This window comes from Pongo pygmaeus, chromosome 4 (assembly GCF_028885625.2).
Source record: "Pongo pygmaeus isolate AG05252 chromosome 4, NHGRI_mPonPyg2-v2.0_pri, whole genome shotgun sequence".
NCBI lineage: Eukaryota > Metazoa > Chordata > Mammalia > Primates > Hominidae > Pongo > Pongo pygmaeus.
This window is the reverse complement of record NC_072377.2, coordinates 74,878,835-74,903,703: the sequence shown is the minus strand read 5'-3', so window position 1 is coordinate 74,903,703 and position 24,869 is coordinate 74,878,835. Positions and strand designations below refer to the sequence as shown.

Genomic DNA, 24,869 nt, shown 5'->3' with positions numbered 1-24,869 from the left:
ACCAGGAGACATCTGCACACAGGTGCACTCACGCGAGGACTTCAGATGCTCAACACTGAGCAGATGCCTCATTTTCTGCATGCAATGTGACAGCAGTTCAGAGTCCTCTAATACACACAAGTAGTAGGTTCCAATTTAAAGGGGAGTCGCCATTTTTATACCTTCTAAGTACAACGGATCTCAAATTTCATTTTAAAAAGTTCAGGCTGATCTATAAGAGGTGTTTACTTGACCTGTGCCAGGGACTTACTCTACAAAGGCTGTCAGGAAAATAGTGATCATTCTTTTCTACAGGCTCTTCTAGTTCCCTGGAATGCTGCATGGGGAAGAATGCACACATGCTCTTTGTAATATTAATCTTATACGACCATATATCAATTATCATATACCATATATCAATTATCATATTAAGATAAAATCTTGCAAAATAAACTAAATATCTAAACTAAAAAATTAAAAAGCTTTACATTGCAATAAATTAAAGAGTTCCTTTAGGATTCTTTTTAAAATTGCTGTTAATCCTGAAGCCATGTAGAATGAATAGAAGGGTTACCATTACACACTTATTATTTTTTTCTAATACAATTATTTAAAGTTGCATCACAACTGCATAATGTTTTGGACACAAACATGAAAATAACCCTAACTGAGGAATAAAATACCAAAGTTTAAAGTGGGAACTACTTCTGAGTAAAAGAAATATGAAGTTTCATTTTCTTGTAGAAAAGGGCAAGAACAGAAATGAAAACACCAAAGAATGGGCCTAAGACTTTCCAAGCATCAGCCTTGCCATTCCAATCAACTATTTAAAACGTCTGAAGCATTTCTTTTTGCTGCCAATTTACATAAACTATCATACTGAGCTTTATCTTCCAGGTTTAGTCCCTTTTCTAGGTGATCCACATGTGCTTTGCTCTAACTGTTGTCAGAGTCTTAGATTTCTAAGCACACAATTTCTTGCCAACTCTAAACTTTGGGCTATGTGTGTGTAGGTGCAGGTGGGGGTAGTATTTATTTCTTCTTTCAAGATTTATGGCCGGGGGCGGTGGCTCACACCTGTAATCTCAGCACTTTGGGAGGCCGAGGTGGGCGAATCACTTGAGGCCAGGAGTTCAAGATCAACCTGGGCAACGTGGTGAAACCCCATCTCTACAAAAAATACAAAAATTAGTGCATCGTGGCAGGCGTCTGTAATCCCAGCTACTCAGGAGGCTGAGGCAGAAGAACTGCTTGAACCCAGGAGGCAGAGAATGCAGTGAGCTGAGATCGCACCACTGCACTCCACCCTGGGTAACAGAATGAGATTCTGTCTCAAAAAAAAAAAAAAAAAAATTTATTCAGGTAATATGGCTTTGTGTGCTATGCTAATGTTACTTCTAATGGAGGGAAAATGTGACTTTCTCCATGAGTCAATGATTAACAAGTTCCTAGACACTCTGCCAAAACTGCCAGGTACTATGCTTCTTCTTTGAGGTAGAAAAACAAAACCTTTAGAATGCAGCGGATTTATTTTAGGGGTGGGGCCAAAGAGGGAGGAAACTAAAGGGAAAAGAAATTAGAAAAAAACATAAAAACAAAAAGTAAAACATCAAAGTAGGCCTCCTGCCAGAATTTTTATGATATTAGATATTGATATATTTTTACCTTCGAAGTTTTCCTCCCCTCCTCCTACACCCCTTTAAAATATTAACATACTTGATCTAGCATGAAAGCTAAAAGCAAAATGTTTCACAAGAAAAGTATTGACTACAGGTGTGAGCAACAACACACTGGGCTAATTTTTAATTTTTTTGTAGAGACAGGGTCTCATTCTGTTGCCCAGGCTGGGCCTTCCACATTTCCCGAGCTGCATTGATCTTTCCAGCCCAGCATGAAGTTTTCTTTCCCAAAGCTTACAAAGCAAAAAGATTCTGATTGGCCCTTTTCAGGTCACTGTCATCCTTGAAGCCAGGAGAATGTTCTCTGATTAGCAAGACTTAGATATGCCTCCCAATAATGGTGGCAGCTCTAAAATACAGTGTGTATAACAAACGTCATTCTAATAGTCATGGCATTGTTGATCATGGGTTGTTTCTCTGCCTTCACTGATTCTGTGTGTAATCAGAAAAGAAGGATTCTTACACATGTGTTTTCAATTCAGTAATTGTCCTGAACACCTGACATGCATAGAGTACTGAGCCAGGTGACTCTGGGAAGACCAGGTCCATGTTCTCACCGAGGCTGCAAAACAGGGGTGGAGGAAAGTGCACAATTCCGCTGAGAGTCAGGGCAAGGTAGGAGCAATAAAGGCAGCGTGAAGGAGTGTGAGAGAGAATAAAACAAATGACTGAAGAATAAAAAGAACAAGCCGGCCAGGTGCGGTAGCTCACACCTGTATAATCCCAGCACTTTGGGAGGCCGAGGCAGGGGGATCACTTGAGGTTAGGAGTTTGAGACCGGTCTGGCCAACATGGTGAAACCCGTCTCTACTAAAAATACAAAAATTAGCTGGGCATGGTGGTGCAAGCCTGTGATCCCAGCTACTCAGGAGGCTGAGGTGGGAGGATCGATTGAACCTGGGAGGCAGAGGTTGCAATGAGCCAAGATTGCACCAACACATTCCAGCCTGGGTGACAGAGCAAGACTCCATTTCAAAAAAACCAAAAACAACAAAAAAAAACCCAGGCATGGTTGCATGCACCTGTAGGACTAGCTACTCAGGAGGCTGAGGCAGAAGGATCACTTGAGTGCAGGAATTTGAGGATTCAGTGAGCTATGATCACACCACTGGACTCCAGCCTGTGTGAAACAGTGAGACCCTATTGCTAAAAAGTAAAAATAAATAAATAAATAAATGTAGATGGCTATCCTGTCACAACAGAAGCTGAACTGAGAATAAAGCCAACATACCGACAGATGAAAGAGAGCACATAAGAGCCCTGCTATCTTCTGAATCCTTCGATTATGCCATGACTAAAGCTAGAGACATCCTTGGGCCTCATGTGACTCAGATAATTCCTCCTTTCACTTAACCTATTTTTTTTCATGATTTTTTTTTTTAATTGAGACAGGGTCTCTCTGTGTTGCCCAGGCTGGTCTCAAACTCCTGGCCTCAAGCAATCTTCCCACCTCATTGGCCTCCCAAAGTACTGGGATTATCAGCCTGAACAACCATGCCCCATCTTAAACTAGTTTAAACTGGGCTTCTATAATTCCTCTAACTTGCATAAAAGTCCTAACATCATCCTACCAGCCTATTGCTACCAAACAATGGTCTCATTTGGCAATGCAAGGAGTCAGCCTTCTTTGAAAGCTTTGCATTGCAGCAACATTCAACTTCCTTGATTTATGAAGGGTAATTCAAACTGGGTGTGGACAGGATAGTGGAGAGTGTACCTAATAGGGCTCTCCCAAGTTCATTTAGTAGGTTTGGAGAGGCAACCATCTTCAGCTAAATTCTGGTGTCCCCTGATGCAGGATTAATTCTCACAGCCGACTGCCTTAAAATTCTAAGGTATAGGACATTATAAGCAAAGGAACCAGACATGAGAGTAAACTGTATACTGCATGATTCCATTTTATATAAAGTCCAATAATAACACGTTCACTAACAGACATCAAAATAGCAGTTACCTTGGGGTTGGTGTGGGTGGGTATTGATGGAGAAAGGGCACATGGGAACCTTATGTAGGGCTCAAAATGTATCTTGGTGGTGGGAGTTAAGTGGTCATATATGGGAAAACTCATCAAGCTGTATACCCAAGATTAGTGCTCTTTTTATGGAATGTACATTACACGTTGGGAGAAAAAAACATCTTAATACTGAGTTACCTCATCCTTGGCATGGATGGGTGAATGGACACAATGTTCTCCATCTAATTCCTTCTCTATCCACTAGAGTGGTGAGGAAGAGAGGTGCTCGTGGGTTACTAAGCACTTGCGAGAATGCCTTAGGAAAGACAGGCTATGACTTACGTGTTCTTATTCCCATTCAAGTGGATGTCCTCTGAATCCTCTGTAGTACTCAGTACTCTACTATGAACAACACTTTACAATTTCTATTGCCCCCCAGAGGCTGCAAAATCCTTCCATCATTACCATGCTCTGGGGGAGATATTGTGCATTCGTATCTCTCAGTACCACTCCCATTCACCCATTCATCTGGGTTCTAAAATGAAGCATCATGTTTGCATTTTCCAGACCTTCAAAAAAAATTCTGGGGCATAAGTTCGGAGTAGAAACTAGTACAACCCTTAAGAAATAAAACTTTTACTACATCTATCAAAATGAAAAAATGCACACTTATTTTAGCTCAGCAATTCTGCTTGTAGTATTTAGCCTCCAGATACATTCACATATGTATAAAGTGATAAATGTATAAGGTTATTCCTTATACTTTTGTGGTTTGTAATAACAAAACATTGGGGGAAAGTGTGCATCATATAGGATTAATACATTAAGTATACCAGCCGGGTGCGGTGGCTCACGCCTGTAATCCCAACACTTTGGGAGGCTGAAGCAGGCAGATCACTTGAGGTCAGGAGTTCGAGACCAGCCTGGCCAACATGACAAAACCCCATCTCTACTAAAAATTAGCCAGGTGTGGTGGTGGGTGCCTGTAATCCCAGCTACTCGGGAGGCTAAGGCAGGAGAATCACTTGAACCTGGGAGGCAGAGGTTGCAGTGAGCCGAGATCGCACCACTGCACTCCAGCCTGGGCAAGAGTGAGACTCCACTTCAAAAAATAATAATAATAAAATAAATAAATAAAGTATACCTATCTGGTAGAATATTATACAGCTATAAAACAGAATAGTGCTTCTTCTTGGTTATAATTAAAAAAATAAAACAGAATTGGTCAACTCATTGCATAGTGATATGGACAATATCCAAGATAAAATATATTGCTAATGATACATTCGGTATGCTAATATTTTCTTTTTCTTTTTTTTGAAACAGGGTCTCACTCTGTCACCCAGACTGAAGTGGAGTGGCACAGTCTTGGCTCACTGCAGGCTTGACCTCCTGGGCTCAATCAATCCTCCCACCTCAGCCTCCCAAGTAGCTAGGACTAGAGACATGTGCCACCATACCTGGCAAATCTTTATATTTTTTGTAGAGAGGGGATTTAGCAATAATGCCCAGGGTGTTCTTGAACTCCTAGGCTCAAGCAGTCCACCCACCTCAGCCACCCAAAGTGCTGGAATTACAGGCATGAGCCACTGTGCCCAGCTCTGGTATGCTAGTATTTTAAGGGGGTGGGGGGTGAGGGAATCAATGTACTTTGGCCAGTATCTTTATGTTTTAAAATCTCTGGAGAAATATAAAAGAAAGTGATGACATTAGTTGCCTCTGGGGAGAGGAACTAGGTAGCTGGTACCTTTTGTCCCTTTTATATTTTCCACTACATAAAGTATTCAAGAATAAGAAAGATTAATACTTAAGGACTAAGACTTTCAAATTCATTTCAAATGAATTTGTGAAACCATCCTGGTTTTCGTGAAAAGGGACAACACCTGGGAATGCTGTGTAACCATGCAGGCCTTACAATTTAGAGGCACAGCTGGTGCCAAGATGCAGTATAGATATACATTTTGTATGTATGAAAGTTCTGCAAATTGGTCCTTTTATAGTTGATGAGCATGATGATTGGGTGTTCACACGCATGTGTGAAATGTGCCACCCTCAAATCTTGTTACAATATTGGCACATTACCCATCTGACATGAAAAAAGAGAGAAAAAAAAAAGTCCTGCAAATCATAGCTTAAAAATGTTAGAGGCTGAGGCAGGAGGATCACTTAAGGCCAGGAGTTCAAGACTATCCTGGGCAACAAAGCAAGACCCCTTCTCTACAAAAATAAAAATAAAAAATTAGCCAGGCATAGTGGCACATACCTGTGGTCCTGGCTAAAGTGAGCTATGAAGCAAGAGGACTGCTTGAGCCCAGGAGTTCAAGGTCACAGTGAGCTATGATCACACCACTGCACTACAGGTCTGGGTGACAGAGTGAAACAGCATCTCAAACAAATGATGAAAAAAAAGACTTAGAAGGACTGCATCTCTCTTGTGTACCCTTGTCCCTAACAGACTCAAGTGCTTTAGTTTTTGTCAAAATCCAAAGAGAAGAACAGAGAAAATGTGCTTTCTCCAAATCATTCACAATTGAAATCAACAGCAAGATCAAGTCTGAATACCAAAACAACTATGCACTCAGAGTAAATCTCATATATCATGGTCCACTAATCAGGAATCGGGCATTGGGGATAAAACTTCGAAGCAGGCCAGGCGCGGTGGCTCACGCCTGTAATGCCCGCACTTTGGGAGGCCAAGACAGGTAGATCACCTGAGGTCACGAGTTCGAGACCAACCTGGCCAACATCGTGAAACCCCGTCTCTACTGAAAATACAAAAATTAGCCAGGCGTGGTGGCACGCACCTGTAATCACAGCTACTAGGAGGAGGCTGAGGCAGAAGAATCACTTGAACCCAGGAGACGGAGGTTGCAGTGAACTGAGATCGCACTACTGCACTCCAGCCTGGGCAACGGAGTGAGACCCGTCTCAAAAAAAAAAAAAAACTTCGAAGTAACAAGTTATTTCCAGTAGATACACCTTTAACATAGACATTCAAACTAGCTGAAAGGAAATGTTTTGGGCTTTCTCAGTCTCCAAAGGAACTTGGGAGTTCTAGAATTACAGTCACAAAGTCATAAAGATATTTCAGTCAATGAAGGACTAATAAAAGTATACGGCAAATGCAATTACATACAGTATATAATACTTGACAATAAACGACTATGCTACTGGTTTATGTATTTACACTTTATTTTTTATTAGATTCCTTCAACTTATTAAAAAAAAAAGTTGAAAGAGAAAAAAAAGTTAAAAGAGCCTCAGGCAGGTGCTTCAGGAGGTATTTCAGAAGAAGGCACTGTCACCATGGAAGATGACAGCTCTGGGTGTTATTGGCCCTGATGACCTTCCAGTGCAACAAGATGTGGAAATGGAAGACAGTGATATTGATGTAGGCCTAGGCAAATGTGTATGTTTGTATCTTAGTTTTGGGTTTGTGTGTGTGTGTGTGTTTATTTTTATTTTTTTTGAGATAGGGTCTCTGTTGCCCAGGCTGGAGGGCAGTGGTGCAATCGCAGCTCACTGCAGCCTCCCAAAGTGGTGGGATTACAGGCATAAGCCACTGCACCCAGTCTGTATCTTAGTTTTTAACAATAAAGTGTAGAAACTAAAATAAAATTTACATGGTAAAAATAGAAAACAGCACTTTGGGAGGCCAAAGTGGGAGGATCACTTGAGGTCAGGAGTCTAAGAACAGCCTGGTGGCAGGGTATGGTGGCTCATGCCTGTAATCCCAGCAGTTTGGGAAGCTGAGGCAGGCAGATCGCTTGAGCCCAGGAGTTCGAGACCAGCCTGGTCAACATAGCGAGACCCTGTCTCTAAAAAAAAAAAAAAAAATAGAAAAAAATAGCTGGGCATGGTGGAGCACATGTGTAGTCCCAGCTACTGAGGTGACTAAGCAGTCCCAGCTACTGAGGTGACTAAGTAGTCCCAGCTACTTAGGTGACTAAAGCGGGAGGATCACTTGAGCCTGGGAGGTCAAGGCTACAGTGAGCTGTGATCATACCACTGCACCCCAGGCTGGGTGACAGATTGAGACCATGTCTCTACCAAAAAAAAAAAAAAAAACTTATAGAATAAGGAAAATACCTCTCTATATCTATACAATGTAGGTATGGGTTTTTTGGCTGGATTTGAGCTCCCGGGCTCAAGTATGATCCCTCCCACCTCAGCCTCCCAATTAGCTGGGACTGCTGGTGTGCACCACTGTGCCAGGCTTTGTGATTGTGTTTTTTGTTCTTGTTCTTTTGTTTGTTTTTGAGACGGAGTCTCGCTTTGTCGCCCAGGCTGGAGTGCAGTGGCGCAATCTCGGCTCACTGCAAGCTCTGCCTCCTGGGTTCATGCCATTCTCCTGCCTCAGCCTCCCGAGTAGCTGGGACTACAGCCGCCCACCATCATGCCCAACTAATTTTTCGTATTTTTAGTAGACACGGGGTTTCACCGTGTTAGCCAGGATGGTCTTGATTTCCTGACCTCGTGATCCACCTGCCTTGGCCTCCCAAAGTGCTGGGATTACAGGTGTGAGCCACCCTGCCCGGCCTTTTGTTTTTTTTTTTTTGAGACAGAGTTTCACTTTGTCACCCAGGCTGGAGTGCACTGGTGTGATCTCAGCTCACTGCAACCTCTGCCTCCCAGGTTCAAGTGATTCTCCTGCCTCAGCCTTCCGAGTAGCTGAGATTACAGGTGGAGCCACCATGCCTGGCTAATTTTTGTATTTTTAGTAGAGACGGGGTTTCGCCATTTTGGCCAGGCTGGTCTTGAACCCCTGACCTCAGGTGATCCATCCGCCTGGGCCTCCCAAAGTGTGGGGATTATGGGCGTGAACCACTGCACCCAGCCATGTGATTGTGTTTTAAGTGTTATTACAAAAGAGTCAAAAAAATTAAAGTTACAGAAAGCTAAGATTTATTATAGAAGAAAAATGTTTAGTAAATTTAGTGTAGCCTAAGTATAGTATTTATAAAGTGTACAGTAAAGTCCTAGGCCTTCACATTCACTCACCACTTACTCCCTGACTCACCCAGAGCAACTTCCAGTCCTGCAAGTTCTATTCATGGTAAGTGCCTTACAAAGATGTACTATTTATTTATTTATTTATTTATTTAGATGGAGCTTCACTCTTGTTGCCCAGGCTGGAGTGCAACGGCACGATCTCCACTTACAACAACCTCCGCCTCCCGGGTTAAACCAATTCTCCTGCCTCAGCCTTCCCAAGTAGCTGGGACTACAGGCATGCGCCACCACACCTGGCTAATTTTGTATTTTTAGTAGAGATGGGGTTTCTCCATGTTGGTCAGGCTGGTCTTGAACTCCTGACCTCAGGTGATCCGCCTGCCTTGGCCTCCCAAAGTGCCGGGATTATAGGCGTGAGCCACCACCCCGGCCAAGATGTACTATTTTTTATCTTTTATATTTACTGTACCTTTTTTGTGTTTAGACATACGAATACCACTGTATTACCGCTGCCTAGAGTATTTGGTATATTAACATGCTGTCTGCATTTGTAGCGTAAAAGCAAGAAGCTATACCACATAGCCTAGGCTCATAGCAGGCTATCCATCTAGGTTTGTGTTAAGTACACTGTGATGTTCACTCAAGGATGAAACTGCCTAAAGACACACTTCTCAGTATTCCCATCGTTAAACAATGCATGACTATATATGTAAAAATACCAACCTTATCAACCTTAGGCAAAAATTACATCCCCGTCCATACCAACTATCTCCAATATTCTTCTCTCACTAGTCATTAGGTGGAATTAGAATTGAGCTTTAGGGTAAGTGTTTCCACCACAGAGATACCATTTCAATAATCATATAGCACCTTCCCTAAGCCAGACGTTCACTGAGGTTTCACCTCTCCCAGCAATACTGAGGACCTAGCACAGCAAATGAAATGCCACAATTCCTGGATTCAAATGAAGTCTTCTAGTTTAACAGAAATGTATGTGGGCAGGGTTGATCAATGTGAAATGTCCTCCCTTCTGTTTATGAGATCCAACAATTACAGGCAAAAGGAGAGGCTGAGCACAGCACTGATCTCTGCTCAGTAACTTCCTCTCACCCTCACCTAAACTTTAAAACCACAAACAGCAGAACCACATTCCTAGAGTGAAAGAACCCAACCCAGCCTTTCAATTAAACAAGTAAGTGAAAAGAAGCATTTTCAACTTAGAAGGGAAACAGAACCCCACCCTCCTCATCCTGGTCTTCCAAGTAGCCGTAGGCCTCTGTACCAACAAAGCAAAGATTGTTGTAATACCAAGATCCAGATCCAGCTTTTGTGTGCACTGCTGGATACTTTTTTAAGCAGAAAGGCACAAAAACAACAAAAACCAATTATGTGCAAATACTCATTTTTACACTCAGTCTATCAAACTAAGAGAGATGCTACTTACGGCGTGGATTTATAGGAAGACTCTGGATAAAACCGCTTGTCATTCACTTTGCCATTGGAAGAGTATGCCATGGGACTGTCAACTCTTTCCACATAGTCAGATGGGGGTGAAGGCACGTCCTGTGTGCCTGCAGACACATTTTTAACCTTAAAAAACCCCAAGAGATAGTTATTATTTATCTTGTAATGAAAAGGGGGAAGACACTGAAGAAAATTATCTTACATACATTATCTAATATTTATGTGGCCCATTAAATGCTATTAACACTAATAATAAAAAGGCAATCATTACAGGTTAATAGTTAAATCCACATTTTAATAGACATATAAACAGTGCTGCTGCTAGTTTAAACAAGCATATTACCAAGAAGAAAAATCTGATCACCTAGTTCTCATCCTAATGTGATTAAGTTTAATAATTATCTATGGCAATTTTCCACCTCCATATTAGGAAGACTGGTCTCATTATCTCACGCCCACATTACAAAGACCATTCTCATTTAACCTAAGCTAGGTCTCGGTTAGGAGAATTTTCATTTCTAACAAGCTCTCAGGTAATGCTATGTTGCTGTCTGTGCACCACACTTGGAAAAGCACTAATCTAGAACACTGGTAGTTCTTAATCCATTCACCTCTCAACATGGAATGTTAAAACCACAGAAGAAATTAAGAAGTTCGAGCTGACTTCTACTCTTTTAATAAGAGATTTGTTTATTCTCCCTTAATGTACATTCTCAATGGCTCTATTACTAATAACCTACACAATATATCACACAACATCAGTGCCTTCCCTTTTCACTTTCCTTATTTCATTCTGATGCGTAAGTGAATTCATCCTACAAAAGTAACATGCATTAGAAATTATGCCTTAATAGGCCAGGCGCGGTGGCTCACGCCTGTAATCCCAGCACTTTTGGGAGGCTGAGGCGGGTGGATCACGAGGTCAGGAGATCAAGACCATCCTGGCTAACATAGCGAAACCCCGTTTCTACTAAAAATACACACACACAAAAAATTAGCTGGTCGTGGTGGCACGCGCCTGTAGTCCCAGCTACTCGGGAGGCTGAGGCAGGAAAATCGCTTGAACCTGAGAGGCGGAGGTTGCAGTGAGCAGAGATAGTGCCACTGCACTCTAGCCTGGCCAACAGCGAGACTGTGTCAAAAAAAAAAAAAAAAAGAAATTATGCCTTAATGTGAAATACATATACAGGTTCTTCTTATCTGAGGAATGTAAGCCCTTTCTTAAAACTTATCAGGCCCAGAGAGGCATTAAAATGAAACAGCAATCAAGTCCTACTTCCCCCTTGAGCTATGTAGTTATCTCCAGAAACTGCGTAACCTAACAATGCTACACACTGGGCACCATAACCCTGCTATGGCTCGACGATGTAACAACGTTATTTCTGTAAACCAGTGAGAATTCCTGATGAACAACTTTGTTTCTGCCCACTCCTTGTGCCCCTTTTTTGCCTTTAAAAACTTGCTTATAAAAAAGGCTGAATGGAGCACTCCCCAAGGCAGCTTGGAAGCATGTCCCAGGCAGCTGTTCTCAACCTTGGCCCAAATAAATTCTCTATATTAATTTTGCCTCAGCTTCTTCCCTTAGGTCAACATTAACATGGAAGGCTTACCACAGAACCTTTGGGATAAAAAATTTAAACATAAAAAGCACAGCCAATTAGACTCCCAACACTGTTTATATATATATTTTTTTTTTCTTTTTTTTTTTTTTTGAGACGGAGTCTCACCCAGTCACCCAGGCTGGAGTGCAGTGGTGAGATCTCGGCTCACTGCAACCTCCGCCTCCTGGGTTCAAGCGATTCTCCTGCCTCAGCCTCCTGATTAGCTGGGATTATGTGCACCCACCACCATGCCCGGCTAATTTTTGTATTTTTAGTAGAGATGGGGTCTAACCATGTTGGCCAAGCTGGTCTCGAACTCCTGACCTTAAATGATCCACCCACCTCGGCCTCCCAAAGTGCTGGGATTACAGGCATGAGCCACCACACCCGGCCACTGTTAGATTTTATGTTTTATGTAACAGCTCCAACACTCTTGACATTTCACCTAATAGTCTTTAAATTATTACATATCACTCTGTAATAGAGAAAAAAAATTGGAAAAAAAATCAAAGACCTCAAACAAGTGCTAACCCTAGATGAATCTTTTAGTTGTTTTAAGGCAAAGGAATAGAAATAAAGTGTGGAAAAAAAAATCAAAATAAATCTACAGATCATTTCTGTGAAAAAGAGCTGCTATTCAAAAGGGTAGAACCACTTTAGCTTTGTGATAGGATCAATGGCATTTTAGGGTTTGGTATGTGTGCTTGTAGTGCCAGCTACTCGGGACGCTGAGATGGGAAGACCTCTTGAGCCTGAGAGGTGGAGGCTGCAGTGAGCTCTGATTGTGCCACTGCACTCCAGCCTGGGTGACAGAATGAGACCCTGTCTCAAATACTACGTACAAACACAACCAATAGCATCAGATTATCTGGGCTCACCCCAGGTCTGCCAACCACAAATTCTATAAAGCCTCAGTTTTCATCTGAAAAAAAAAAAAAAAAAAAGGAGAAAACTACCTGGTACATAAAGTTATTTTGATGATTAAATGAGGTGACAAGGTATCATATTTACCACAGTGCCTTTAAACACAGGAAAAATTCAAAAGATGCTGGATTTTGGAATTAAGGCCACTGGATCTGATCAAATAATTTTTACAAGAATTTGGAGGTGGAAGAAGACCTTCATTTGGATTATTTTGCTATTATAAAGCAATTGTATAATTACAATTAGGTTCAGCTTCAATGCAGTGTATCTTCCTGCAATACATATTCCTTACATCTTAAGTTTCCCATTCTTAGTAGCATTAAAACATGAGATGTACTCTCCTGACTTATCCAGGCAGTATCACATACAGAAAGATATTTACCTACCCCTCAAAGTACATAGGGGTATTCTTGATTGTTTAACATTCAGAGTCAGAAAGGAATAGAATCATTTCCCTCTGAAAGTGGAATTTGGCAGCAACTATGAAACCAGTGGGTGGGTTGCCATAGAGTGTGCTCAGATCCTACCACAGGAGGGAAGGGAGGGAAGCACTCTTGGTTCCCACAGAATTCCTTACAACAAAAGTTTACAACAGAAGTTGCCAAGCTTCACAGGCAAATGCTTCACCAAACCAAAGCCTATTCTTAATCCAATACCTCATCAGAATTTAAAAATCCTTCCTTTGCTTAAAAACCCATTTTATACTTCTCTAGGTCCCACCTCCTCCTCACAGCGTGAGCTTTAGCAGAGTCTGTGTATCTTTTCAGAGATTTCTTACTGGCTAGAATGCCCTTCCCCTTTTGCCGGCTACTCCTTGATTGGGTTTCAATTCTCGGCTCACGTGCCACCACCTCCTCCTCATACAAGCCCCTCCTGGATGAGGCACCAACCTGTGCTATCTCCCTACACCTGTGCATACAAACCTCCCACCAAATTGCTTATGCACTGCCGAACAATGGCTTACTCCCAGTACAATGGCTTGCTCACCTATCTCACTTCAGTAGGCAGTGGACTGGGCTTAAGCCACCACTATCTGACTGCTTACAATAAGCCAAATATTGAAGTGACAGATCATTTTGTAGGCATGGCTTTACAGGCAAATATCGTTCCTTTTTCAGAAATGAGGAAGCTGTGGCTCAGGTAGTTAGATAACTTTCCCAAGAACCTAGACGTAGAAAATGGAAGGGCAGGCAGTCTCCTGCCTTCCTCTTCGAGTCTCCAAAGGACCACACAGTGTCTGGCACAAATCGGGAGCCCCAAGTTTGCTGCATAAAGGTTATCTCATCGATAACTGTTCTATTTCTACATTGTATACCCAAGTATCTTATCAATGAGGCACGCTGAGCTGACCTTTCTCTCTTAGCATCGGCAGAACTGGACTAGCTTGACCACTGACTCCACCCTCCAGCAAAGATCTCTGATTATACCTTTTCTATACACGTGCATAATAAATTCCAAGGCAGTGCTCCCTTCTGCAGCACATATATAAAGTTGAACAATACAGGAAAGGTTAGCATGGCCCTTAGGCAAGAACGGCACCCAAATTCATGAAACATTCCATTTATTTTTTTTAAATCCTGAGCCAGCTGTGATGCCAGACTCCAAGAGTCTGAAGGCAAAGGCAAAATATATCTGAAAAACAAGGAGTACAATCATTTTTTTTCTCTTTACACTGCAATTTTCCTGAAAAAAGGCTAAAATATTTTTTCCTCTAACCCACTTAATGGTACCAATGCAAAGTAAGTATAAACCCAGTATCTGCAGCTTTTGAAGGACAGTAGGAAAGTAGAAGGGGGTTGGAGGGGGTAATACATAGTGAACAGGTGCTCATTTCTACAAGGAGTCCCCAACCTGTATTTCCTATTATGAGAGAAAGGACTTCTGAATTTCACTGTTATTATTGATAGAATCCCCCAGTCAGCTCATAAAACTCAATGATGTAGTTAAAGTTCTCTTAAAAAAGAAAAGAAAAAGATTTTAATTTTCACAGTAAGATTTTTTTTTCTTAAGAGATGAGGCCTTGCTATGTTGCCCAGGCTGGACTTGAACTCCCGGACTCATACAATCCTCCTACCCTAGCCTCCCAAGTAGCTGGGACTACAGGCTCACACCACTACATCTTGCTTTTAAAGAATGAGAACTTGAGAAAACCAGCTAGGCATAATTCTAAACAGCAAAGTGTCTTTGTAACAATTTTCCCTTAAGTAACTTGAGGATATCTCTAAGAAATTAGGGGCAGAAGAAAGCAGGATGAAAACACAAATTAAAGATTTCTCTAGGCCAGGCGCGGTAGCTCATGCCTGTAATCCCAGCACTTTGGGAGGCTGAGGCAGGAGGGATCACCTGAAGTCGGGAGTTCGAGACCAGCCTGGCTAACAAGGTGAAACCCCATCCCTACTAAAAATACAAAAATTAGCCAGGCATGGTGACGCACGCCTGTAATCGCAGCTACTTGGTGGCTGAGGCAGAAGAATCACTTGAACCCAGGAGGTGGAGGTTGCAGTGTGCCGAGACTGCACCACTGTACTCCAGCCTGGGTGACAGATTCCATCTCAAAAAAAAAAAAACCAAAGTAACTCAGACTTACTCTTGAAATTACATTCAAAAAGGACAAGCACTCACACTGAACATGCTTAAGGAGTATGAATTATTAATTTAGGGGATATGCAGGAAAATTTTATTAAGATTCTTATTCCAATCAAGAAAGAATTTATTTCCGAAATAGCAAAATGAACTATCATTTTAAAAGATCTTCACAAGAGGTAATTATGAGGATAAATTTTTATTCAAAGTTTAATTGTACTCATTAGAAGTGTTCTGATTATGTCACTTGTGAAAAAATTCTTTGTGACAAATAACACCTAACACTCCTCGGAAAGTCAATGAAAACATCCTAAACCCCTGCGGGATGCCAACAGGAAAACAAAGAGGGCAGCTCTCCTTTAGAGCAGCTCAGGTGCTCTTCTCCAAATACCTACCGTGATTCTTCCTCACCTGAGAGTAAGATGGGTCTACACCATCATGTTGGTCCCACCTTCCCCACCCTGACTCCCTGAAGTCAGAGAAGGAATAAAAAGGTCAAGAAGGAATGTTCTAGGTCACTTTGAAAGAAAATCTTCTCTCCTCCAAAACAAAGATTGGGGAAAACACTTATCCCCACTTAAATCAATTTCATATTTCATTTGGAGTTAGTAAAAGCAAAATATATGCAAATTATATGCAATTATAACTAATCCTCATTTTTCTCCACACCCTAATTTCATCCTAGTTCACACATGGGAGAGAGTCAGGCTAGACCTGCATCCATGTGGTCTAGCAATGTGCAAAAGCCATCTACCTCTAAGAAGGAAAGGGAAGTTCACCTGTTGAGTATCCAGCATGTGCCAGGCAAACCCGACTTTGTATATTCTCACTGCCACCCAAGGAGACACAATTATCTCTATTTTCAGATGAGGAAATTGAGTTTCTACGGTTAAATTAACTTGCTCAAAGTCACAGAGAAGGTAAAGTAGCAGAGGGGAGATTTGAACCCTGGTCCCTCTAGCTCCAAAGCCCAGCTCTTTCTGGCATAACAAACTGCCACCTCAAGAATTCAAACATGGCTTGAAGTACCCATCTTGGCTGGGTATTTTGACTGTTCTTTTTAACAAAGGAGACCATTCTCATTGTCTTAAACTCCTCCCCATTTTGAAGAGCTTTATTTGCCTATTAGTTTAACTTTGTAAGAGTAGCTATTGATGCACAATTATTATGAGTATGTTTCAGTCACCATGCGCCTTTGTTTAGGTCAGCATTTAGGAACACCTCTCTCAAAAAGGAAAGAGTAGGATTTTCCCAGCTTGGTGATTAAAGTGGAGATATACCTTAGGCATCAGAGGGAGGAGCATCTTAATCTCAAGGATCATCTCCAGGTTTACAACTTGCCCATTCCACCCTCCTCAGCCCTATGCCCTTGTACTACAGGTTCTCAACAGTAAGTGGTCTAACTCGTTTTTCCTGTTTTCTGATATTTTACACCCTCAGATACTCCCCCCAATAAAAGCTTCAAAATTGACTGGAAAGTTCTCTTAGACTTTTCTCCACCTTTGGTCACTTGAAGGCAGACGGTCCCACATCTACTAATCCCACAAAGAATGAGATCGTGGACCAGGTCTGAACGTGTCTGGTTATTTTATGTTGCTCAGATAGCATTCAGGATTTAGGAAACAAATTGCCCTTACCCAACTGCACGCTGTCCAAAGAAATAGTAATAATATAGACCAATGAGAACTACAAATAAAATCCTAAGCCCCCAACCGAGAAGACCCCCTTTTGGCCAAGAGTGCCCCAGAGAAATCTTAACTGCGTTCCTGGCCACGACAGAACGGGAGGTCAGACACAACTCATTTACACCCTCCCTTCTGCGGTTCAGACACAACTGACCAGCATTCATGTTAACATAGAGATCATCAAGACTGATAGAAATAGACTCTTTGTGGCAATAAAACACCAAATTATAAACAAGACCTAAGGCCATGCCAGACAAGGGTTAAATCCCACACCCCTACATTTGTCCTAACCATACACTATGTTCTAACCGCCATAGGTTGCTCTTTTTCTCCAGCAGCCAAACAAGCACTGGCCTCAAGATAAGCAAGATTAAAGCAATTGCATAAGCCTACTATGTACCCACAAAAATTAAAAATAAAAACTTACAAAAAAAATACAAAAAGAAAACAACTGCAGCTCATCCACCAACAGATACTGACTGACCCCTGTTCCACAAACCATATAGCTTTGACTGGGCAAGAAACTGATTTCAGTAACTTTCTCCTGGTCAGAGACTAGCAGCGGTGGAATGGTTCTGGCCAGCTTGCAGAGGCTGCACGTGAGTGCCTTGTGTTCCTGCTTCTTTTTTTTTTTTTTTTTTTTTTTTGAGACAAAGTTTCACTCTGTCACCCAGGCTGGAGTGCAGTGGCACTGTGTCGGCTCACTGCAACCGCCGTCTCCTGGGTTCAAGCAATTCCCCCGCCTCAGCCTCCAGAGTAGCTGGGATTACAGGCGCCCACCACCACACCCAGCTAATTTTTATATTTTTAGAAGAGAAGGAGTTTCACCATCTTGGCCAGCTGGTCTCAAACTCCTGACCTCACGTGATCCGCCCTCCTCGGCCTCCCAAAGTGCTGCGATTACAGGTGTGAGCCACCGCGCCTGGCCCCTGCTTCACCTTTTGATGTACAGGGCCTAACTGTAACACATTTAAATGTTAAGTCTCCACCCCAAAGTGAACATAGGATGCATGTAACATGAATGTTTGTTCATTACGCATGCATCAGAACCCCATTCACGGATATTCATAGCTCCTCCTATAACCTGTTGAATAGGAACGTATGGCCAACCTGTTCAGCATTAAGCTCTTGTGCCAACTCCATCTCCTTCTAAGTGCCTTTCAGTGTCTGCCAGAAGCTACGCTTCCAAGACTGTCAAGGATGGCCACCTTGCAGGTTGTAACCCTTTATAATAAATAGTCTCCTTTCTACTTTTTTCTTTCACAGCTGGAGATCCCTTCTAAATTTATAATTGTGTCATCTTTAGGTTGACACCAGCAAAGGTAAATTCTGAAATTCCCTGAGAGTCAATGAGTTATCAGAGCTCTGGAAGGGGATGAGGTAGAAAAACCTTGTACTCAGTGAGGCTTATCAATGATCTCATTCAAGGCCCCTTACTTAAACGAAAATCCCTGTGAAGCCTGTTAAATATACCTGTACCTCATGCCAGAGTTTTTCAACAGGTGTGCCAGGATGTCTTTGGTCGCCCAGCCTGCGAGCCAATCATCTGCAGTTCCAGATACCCCTCAGTTTACTCCAGTATTTTGTACTAAATTACCATTTTCCAAATATGCCATGATGTAATGATAACTTGCTTACAGTTTAATGGTTGCGGCTTGAATCTATAAAATAGTGGTTCTCGAAATATGGTCCCCAGACCAGCTACATTAATATTACCGACCTAGGCCCCACCCAGGCCTAGCGTGAACATCATAAACTCCAGGGTGGGAGTGAGTGGGCTGTTTCAATGAGCCCTCCAGGTGATTCTGTTGCCTGCAAAAGTTTGAGAACTACTGATGTAGACACAATTCTCTTCTATGTTGCAGACCACTGTACCTTGTAAAGACCTACAAGTTAAGGGTCTCTTTTGCCTACAGTGATGCACAAACCTGACAGTGCCTGGTTTTCTGGTCCAGGTGTCATAAAATAACCTAGAGCAACAGTGAGAAGGTTCACTTGGCATGAGAACAGCTGAGGGTATCTACTTTTATCACAATGGAAACATCAGTTGATTCTCGGCCTTGAGAAGGACCTCTACCATACCATCAACACAATGGAAAAGGGAAGGAACACATCTTTCCCTAAAGGAGAGAAGGCACCTTTGGCTTGTCATATCTATAAAGGGTTAGTCATTTGTGAAAAGGACACTAATGATCACGCAATAGACTATACTTCCTCAGGACTATGCCTCATAAAAAGTTGACCTTTACCCCATCAAAACTCTTATAAAAATCAAGAGTATCAGAGAAACTGGTTGAGTTTTGCCACCTCAGCAACTGCCAAAAGGTAAAAAGTAGAAGAGAAAACACATTAGGCCAATAAACACAACATGTTCAGAAGAAATATAAACCAAGACAACATTGATACACTTTTACACGTTTGACTGGAAAATATTATAAAGTCTAACACCACCAAGAGTTGCTGGTTTAGATTATATATGAAAAATAATTTGGCATTGTCTTATAGAAATGTACACTCACAGGCTGGGCACAGTGGCTCACGCCTGTAATCCCAGCACTTTGGGAGGCTGAGGCAGGTGGATCATGAGGTCAGGAGATCGAGACCATCCTGGCTAATACGGTGAAACCCCGTCTAGACTAAAAATACAAAAAATTAGCCAGGCGTAGTGGTGGGCACCTGTAGTCCCAGCTACTCAGGAGGCTGAGGCAGGAGAATGGCGTGAACCTGGGAGGCGGAGCTTGCAGTGAGCCGAGATCGCACCACTGCACTCCCGCCTGGGTAACAGAACGAGACTCTGTCTCAAAAAAAAGAAAAAGAAAAGAAAGAAATGTACACTCACAAATGCTGCATCCCAGAAGTTCCACTCTTAGGTACATAGCCAAGAGAAATGTTCACAAGTATAGGTGATTTAAAAATGTTCACGGGGCCAGGCGGGATTCATGGGATTACGCTCACACCTGTAATCCCAGCACTTTGCGAGGCCAAGGCAGGTGGATCACTTGAGGTCAGGAGTTTGAGACCAGCCTGGCCAACATGGCAAAACCCTGTCTCTACTAAAAATACAAAAATTAGCCAGGTGTGGTGGCATACGCCTATAATCCCAGCTACTTGGGAGGCTGAAGTGGGAGAATTGCTTGAGCCCGGGAGGCGGAGGTTACAGTGAGCCAAGATCATGCCACTACACCCCAGCCCAGGCAACAGAGCGAGACACTATCTTAAAAATAAATAAATAAAATATAAAAATGTTCATGGCATTTGTAATGGTCTTAATAATCCAAAACCCCATTAAAAGGAAACTGGATAAACTGCTATGAAATGTGATAAAATAGAGGACCAGACAATGGCGACATCAGATGGACTTCAGCTCCATCAACATGTATTAATCTATAACCTAACTCTGAGTAAAAAGGCAAATGCCAAGACAGCAGGTACACCTTCTACAAAGTTAAAAAACACCCACCCAAAACAAAATCATGTTGCTAAGTTATACATGTATGTAGGTAAAAACTTCTTAAAAAGCAAATTATAATAAACTCAAAATTCTAGATAGGCTACCTCTGGGGGCAGGTAGAAGCAAGTAGATGAGAGAGTAAAAAATGTACAATGTAACTTAGTAATGTATTGTAATTATTAGGTGGGATGGTACATCTGCAGGTGTTCATTATGAAACAATAAATGTACCAGGAATGCTATGCATGGACTAAAGGTGATAATGTCATAAACTAAGAATTGAATTAATCTATTTCTGTGCACCTGAAGTCCAGTTTTTGTTTTTAGAGACAGAGTCTCACTTTGTCACCCAGCCTGAAGTGCAGTGGCACATCTTGGCTCACTGCAACCTCCACCTCCCAGGTTCAGGTGATTTCCCACCTCAGCCTCCAGAGTAGCTGGGACTACAGGTATGCGCCACCAGGCCCAGCTAATTTTTCTATTTTCAGTAGAGACGGGGTTTCACCATGTTGGCCAGGATGGTCTCAAACTCCTGACCTCAAGTGATCCACGCACCTTGGCCTCCCAAAGTGCTGGGATTACAAGTGTCAGCCACTGTGCCCAGCCTTAAAATCCAGTTTTTAAAAAGGTAATCATTGGCCGGGCATGGTGGCTTACACCTGTAACCCCAGCACTTTGGGAGGCTGAGGCGGGTGGATCACCTGAGGTCAGGAGTTTGAGACCAGCCTGGCGAACATGGCGAAACCCCATGTCTACTAAAAATACAAAAATTAGCCGGGTGTGGTGGCACATGCCTGTAATCCCAGCTACTCGGGAGGCTGAGGCGGGAGAATCGCTTGAACCCGGGAGGTGGAGGTTGCAGTGAGCCGAGATCATGCCACTGCACTCCTGTGTGACAGAGCAAGACTCCATCTCAAAAAATAATTTAAAAAAAAAAAGGTAATCATTAAGGTTTTTCCTAAGAATCTATTGGCACGGAAATGCTCAATTAGGGTTCTAATCCTGGTTTTGTCACCCTTATGTGACCCCAGGCATGTGGATGAAAATGTTTTCTGTTAATATAAAACCAAATTTAACTTCAACATCAATTTTGTCTATTCTCTAAAAATATTATCATATACTGTTAGAAAATGGCTTAATAGCCCCCTTTTACACAATTATGCTGGCCAAAATGTGTTCCAAAAAGGAAGAATAATCAAAAGACTCAAATTTCACCAAACATTGTAAAATTTCAGAAAACACAATTTCAGTATTATTCAAGTTGACCATTTGGGAACAAAATTAAGTTAGTGTTTATCTCATACTATAATAAAAAACAAGCATCTCAATCTGAATAAAGTTATGACATTTGGTTAATAGTAAATATCAATATTGGTCCATTAGTGGTGACAAATGTACCATACTAATGTAGGATGTTAACAATAGGGACAACTAGCTGCAATGTGGGTAGTGGCTCACACCTGTAATCCCAGCACTTTGGGAGGCCAAGGCAGGAAAACTGCATGAGTTCAGGAGTTCGAGACTAACCTGGGCAACACAGCGAACTCTGTCTCTACTTTAAAAAAAAAAAAAAAGTCAGCCAGGCATAGTGGCACGTGTCTGTAGTCCCAGCTACTTGGGAGGCTGAGGTGGGAGGACTGCTTGAGCCCAGCAGTCAAGGCTGTAGTGAGCTATGATTGCGCCACTGCACTCCAGCCTGGGCAACAGAGCGAGACCTTGTCTCAAGAAAAAAATAAATAAAAGGGAAAACTGAGTGCCGTGATATACAGAAATCCATCGTACTATAATTGCAACTTTTCTGTAAATCTATTAATAAAACTATTCTAAAATGAAACATTTATCTTAAAAAACAAGGGGGGTGGTCCAGTGTATATCCTGGATGTTAAAAAAAAAACAAAAACACAAAAACTGGATTGAGTGCACGACACTTCTAAGTTTGCTAAAAATCACTGTAAATTTTTAATGGGTGATTACAATTTATGGTATATAAATTGTACCTCAATAAAGCTGTTTAAAAAAACATGTTTCTGGTGGTCTAAAGCTTCTGGTGATCTTAAAGGTCTAGGTTGGGCAAAAATAAAAACAAGAAACATAAGAGAGGAACATTACACCAATCAAGGATGTTAAAATGTACCAAGGACTGACATATGTTTAACTCAACCCTCTGCACACATTTAGTACACATGGGGTAAAAAAAATAAAACTTTAAAATGCCAAAGAAACTATAGGAGGGTATTATTTAAACCTTGAAGGGGGTGTAAAACTCTCTAGCAACAAAGATATGTAGAAGCCATAAAGAAACAGACAGGAAATGTAAGTACATAAAAAAATAAGAAGTCTGGGCATGGTGGCAAATGCCTGCAATCCCAACACTTTGGGAGGCCAAGGCACAAGGATCACTTGAGGCCAAGAGTTCAGAACGAGTCTGGGTAACATAGTGAGACCCTCTTTCTTAAAACAAACAAAAAAACACTGTAGACAAAGGTGAAAGACTACAATAACGTGGGAGAAATTATCATCAATAAGACAAAATATTAATATCCATAATATAAAAAACTCTAGTCAGGAAAGAACGAACAATCACGGAAAACTAAGCCATGCTATGAAGATAACAAGTGATGAAGAACAGGAAATAAGCATATGCTTAATCACCAAATTTTGAAAATGAAACTTTATTTTTACTTACTGGATTAACAAAAATTAATGACAGATAATAACCAGAGCAGAAAAAAATGTTGGGAACTGAGCAATTTCATATACCATCAGGGTTAGTAGAACCTGCAGAGCTTTTAAAAACAATGCAACTTGGTAATTCCTCGTAAAGTGCTTTTTTTCAAGAGATAGGGTCTTGCTCTATTGCCTAAGCTGGAGTACAGTGACACAACCATAGCTCACTGCAGCCTCAAACTCTGGAGCTCAAGAGATCCTCCTGTCTCATCCTCCTGAGTAGCTGGGACTAGAGTCGAGCCACCGTGCCCAGCTAACCTAGTGAAATTTTAAGTGTGCACACTCAATGACTAGTTCTAGAAATTTATCTTACACAAACACTAGCAAGAGTGCATAAAGACATGTGAGAGAATGTTCACTGCAGCGTTATCTGTAATAATAAACAACTGAACACAATTAAAATGTCCATAAATAGGAGAATGAATCATCGTATACTCATACTATGAAATACCACCCAGCTGCCAAGAGCAATTAGGTCTGTGTGCTGACAGACTTGGAAAGATGTTCACAAAACAAAGTTTTTAAAAAAGCAAACTGCATACAATGTGTACAATATGATCCTATTTTTGGTTTTAAAATAACACCAAATTTTAGTGTTATTTTAGGCAGGGTGGCTCATGCCTGTAATCCCAGCACTTTGGGAGGCCGACGCGGGTGGATCGCCTGAGGTCAGGAGTTCAACCAACGTTGTGAAACCGTCTCTACTAAAAGTACAAAAATTAGCTAGACGTGGTGGCGTGCGCCTGTAATTCCAGCTACTCAGGAGGCTGAGGCAGGAGAATCACTAGAATCCAGGAGGTGGAGATTGTAGTGAGCTGAGATTGCGCCACTGCACTCCAGCCTGGGTGACAGAGCGAGACTCCATCTCAAAACAAAAAAACAAAAAACCCACCAAATTATTAAAAGTAACAACATTACATTATTTACCATGTGCAAGGTATTATACTAAGTATTTTACAAATATTAACCAGTTTGAGGCTGCAGTGAGCTATGACTGTACCACTGCACTCCAACACGGGTGACAGAGCTACACCCTGTCTCTAAATAAATAATAACAAAAGTAAAAAAAAAATTTAAGGGAGTATGAGCATACTTCCAATTTAGAATAAGAAGTAGGAAAGGAAAAAGATGATTAAAGAAAGTACCCCAGGCCGGGCATGGTGGCTCATGCCTGTAATCCCAGCACTTTGGGAGCCGGAGAATCACACAGTCAGAAGTTCGAGGCCAGCCTAGCCAAGATGGTGAAACACCGTCTCTACTAAAAATACAAAAATTAGCCGGGCACGGTGGCAGGCACCTGTAATCCCAGCTACTTGGGAGGCTGAGGCAGGAGAATCGCTTGAACCCAGGAGACAGAGGTTGCAGTGAGCCGAGATAGTGCCACTGCGCTCTAGCCTGGGTGACAGAGCAAGATTCCATCTCAAAAAAAAAAAAAGTACCCCAAAGTGGTAACTGAAGTTGACATAATTTTCTTTATATAGGCCAGGCATGGTGACTCACGCCTATAATCCTAGCACTTCGGGAGGCCAAGGCAGGCGGATCACCTGAGGTCAGAAGTTTGAGACCAGCCTGGCCAACATGACGAAACCCCATCTCTACTAAACATACAAAAAGTAGCTGCACATGGTGGCAGGCACCTGTAATCCCAGATACTCGGGAGGCTGAGGCAGGAGAATCACTTGAATCTGGGAGTGGGAGGCTGCAATGAGCTGAGATCGTGCCATTGCACTCCAGCCTGGCAACAGAGCGAGACTGTCTCAAAAACAAAAAACAAACAAAAATTACTTTACACAGTTGGCCCTTGAACAACCAGGTTTGAACTGCATGGGTCCACATATATGTGGATTTTTTTCAACTAAACATAAATGGA

At 41.9% G+C, this 24,869-nt stretch overlaps 1 protein-coding gene and 2 non-coding genes across 7 annotated transcripts in view; 2 read left to right on the top strand and 1 right to left on the bottom strand.

Annotated features, from left to right (window-relative positions):
• Window positions 1-24,869, bottom strand: part of OCLN (occludin) — a 63,527-nt gene that overhangs the window by 13,316 nt on the left and 25,342 nt on the right. For all 5 annotated transcript variants that reach the window (XM_054489881.1, XM_063664893.1, XM_054489880.2 and 2 more), the window contains exon 5: window positions 10,010-10,155. In XM_054489881.1, the coding sequence (XP_054345856.1) occupies window positions 10,010-10,155 (146 nt within the window). The remainder of the gene's footprint in view (window positions 1-10,009; window positions 10,156-24,869) is intronic.
• LOC129037732 (small nucleolar RNA U13) lies at window positions 5,601-5,704 on the top strand. The gene has a single exon (XR_008502955.1). It is a non-coding gene; the product is annotated as a small nucleolar RNA U13 (small nucleolar RNA).
• On the top strand, window positions 14,019-14,121 carry LOC129037671 (U6 spliceosomal RNA). Its single transcript, XR_008502901.1, has one exon. It is a non-coding gene; the product is annotated as a U6 spliceosomal RNA (small nuclear RNA).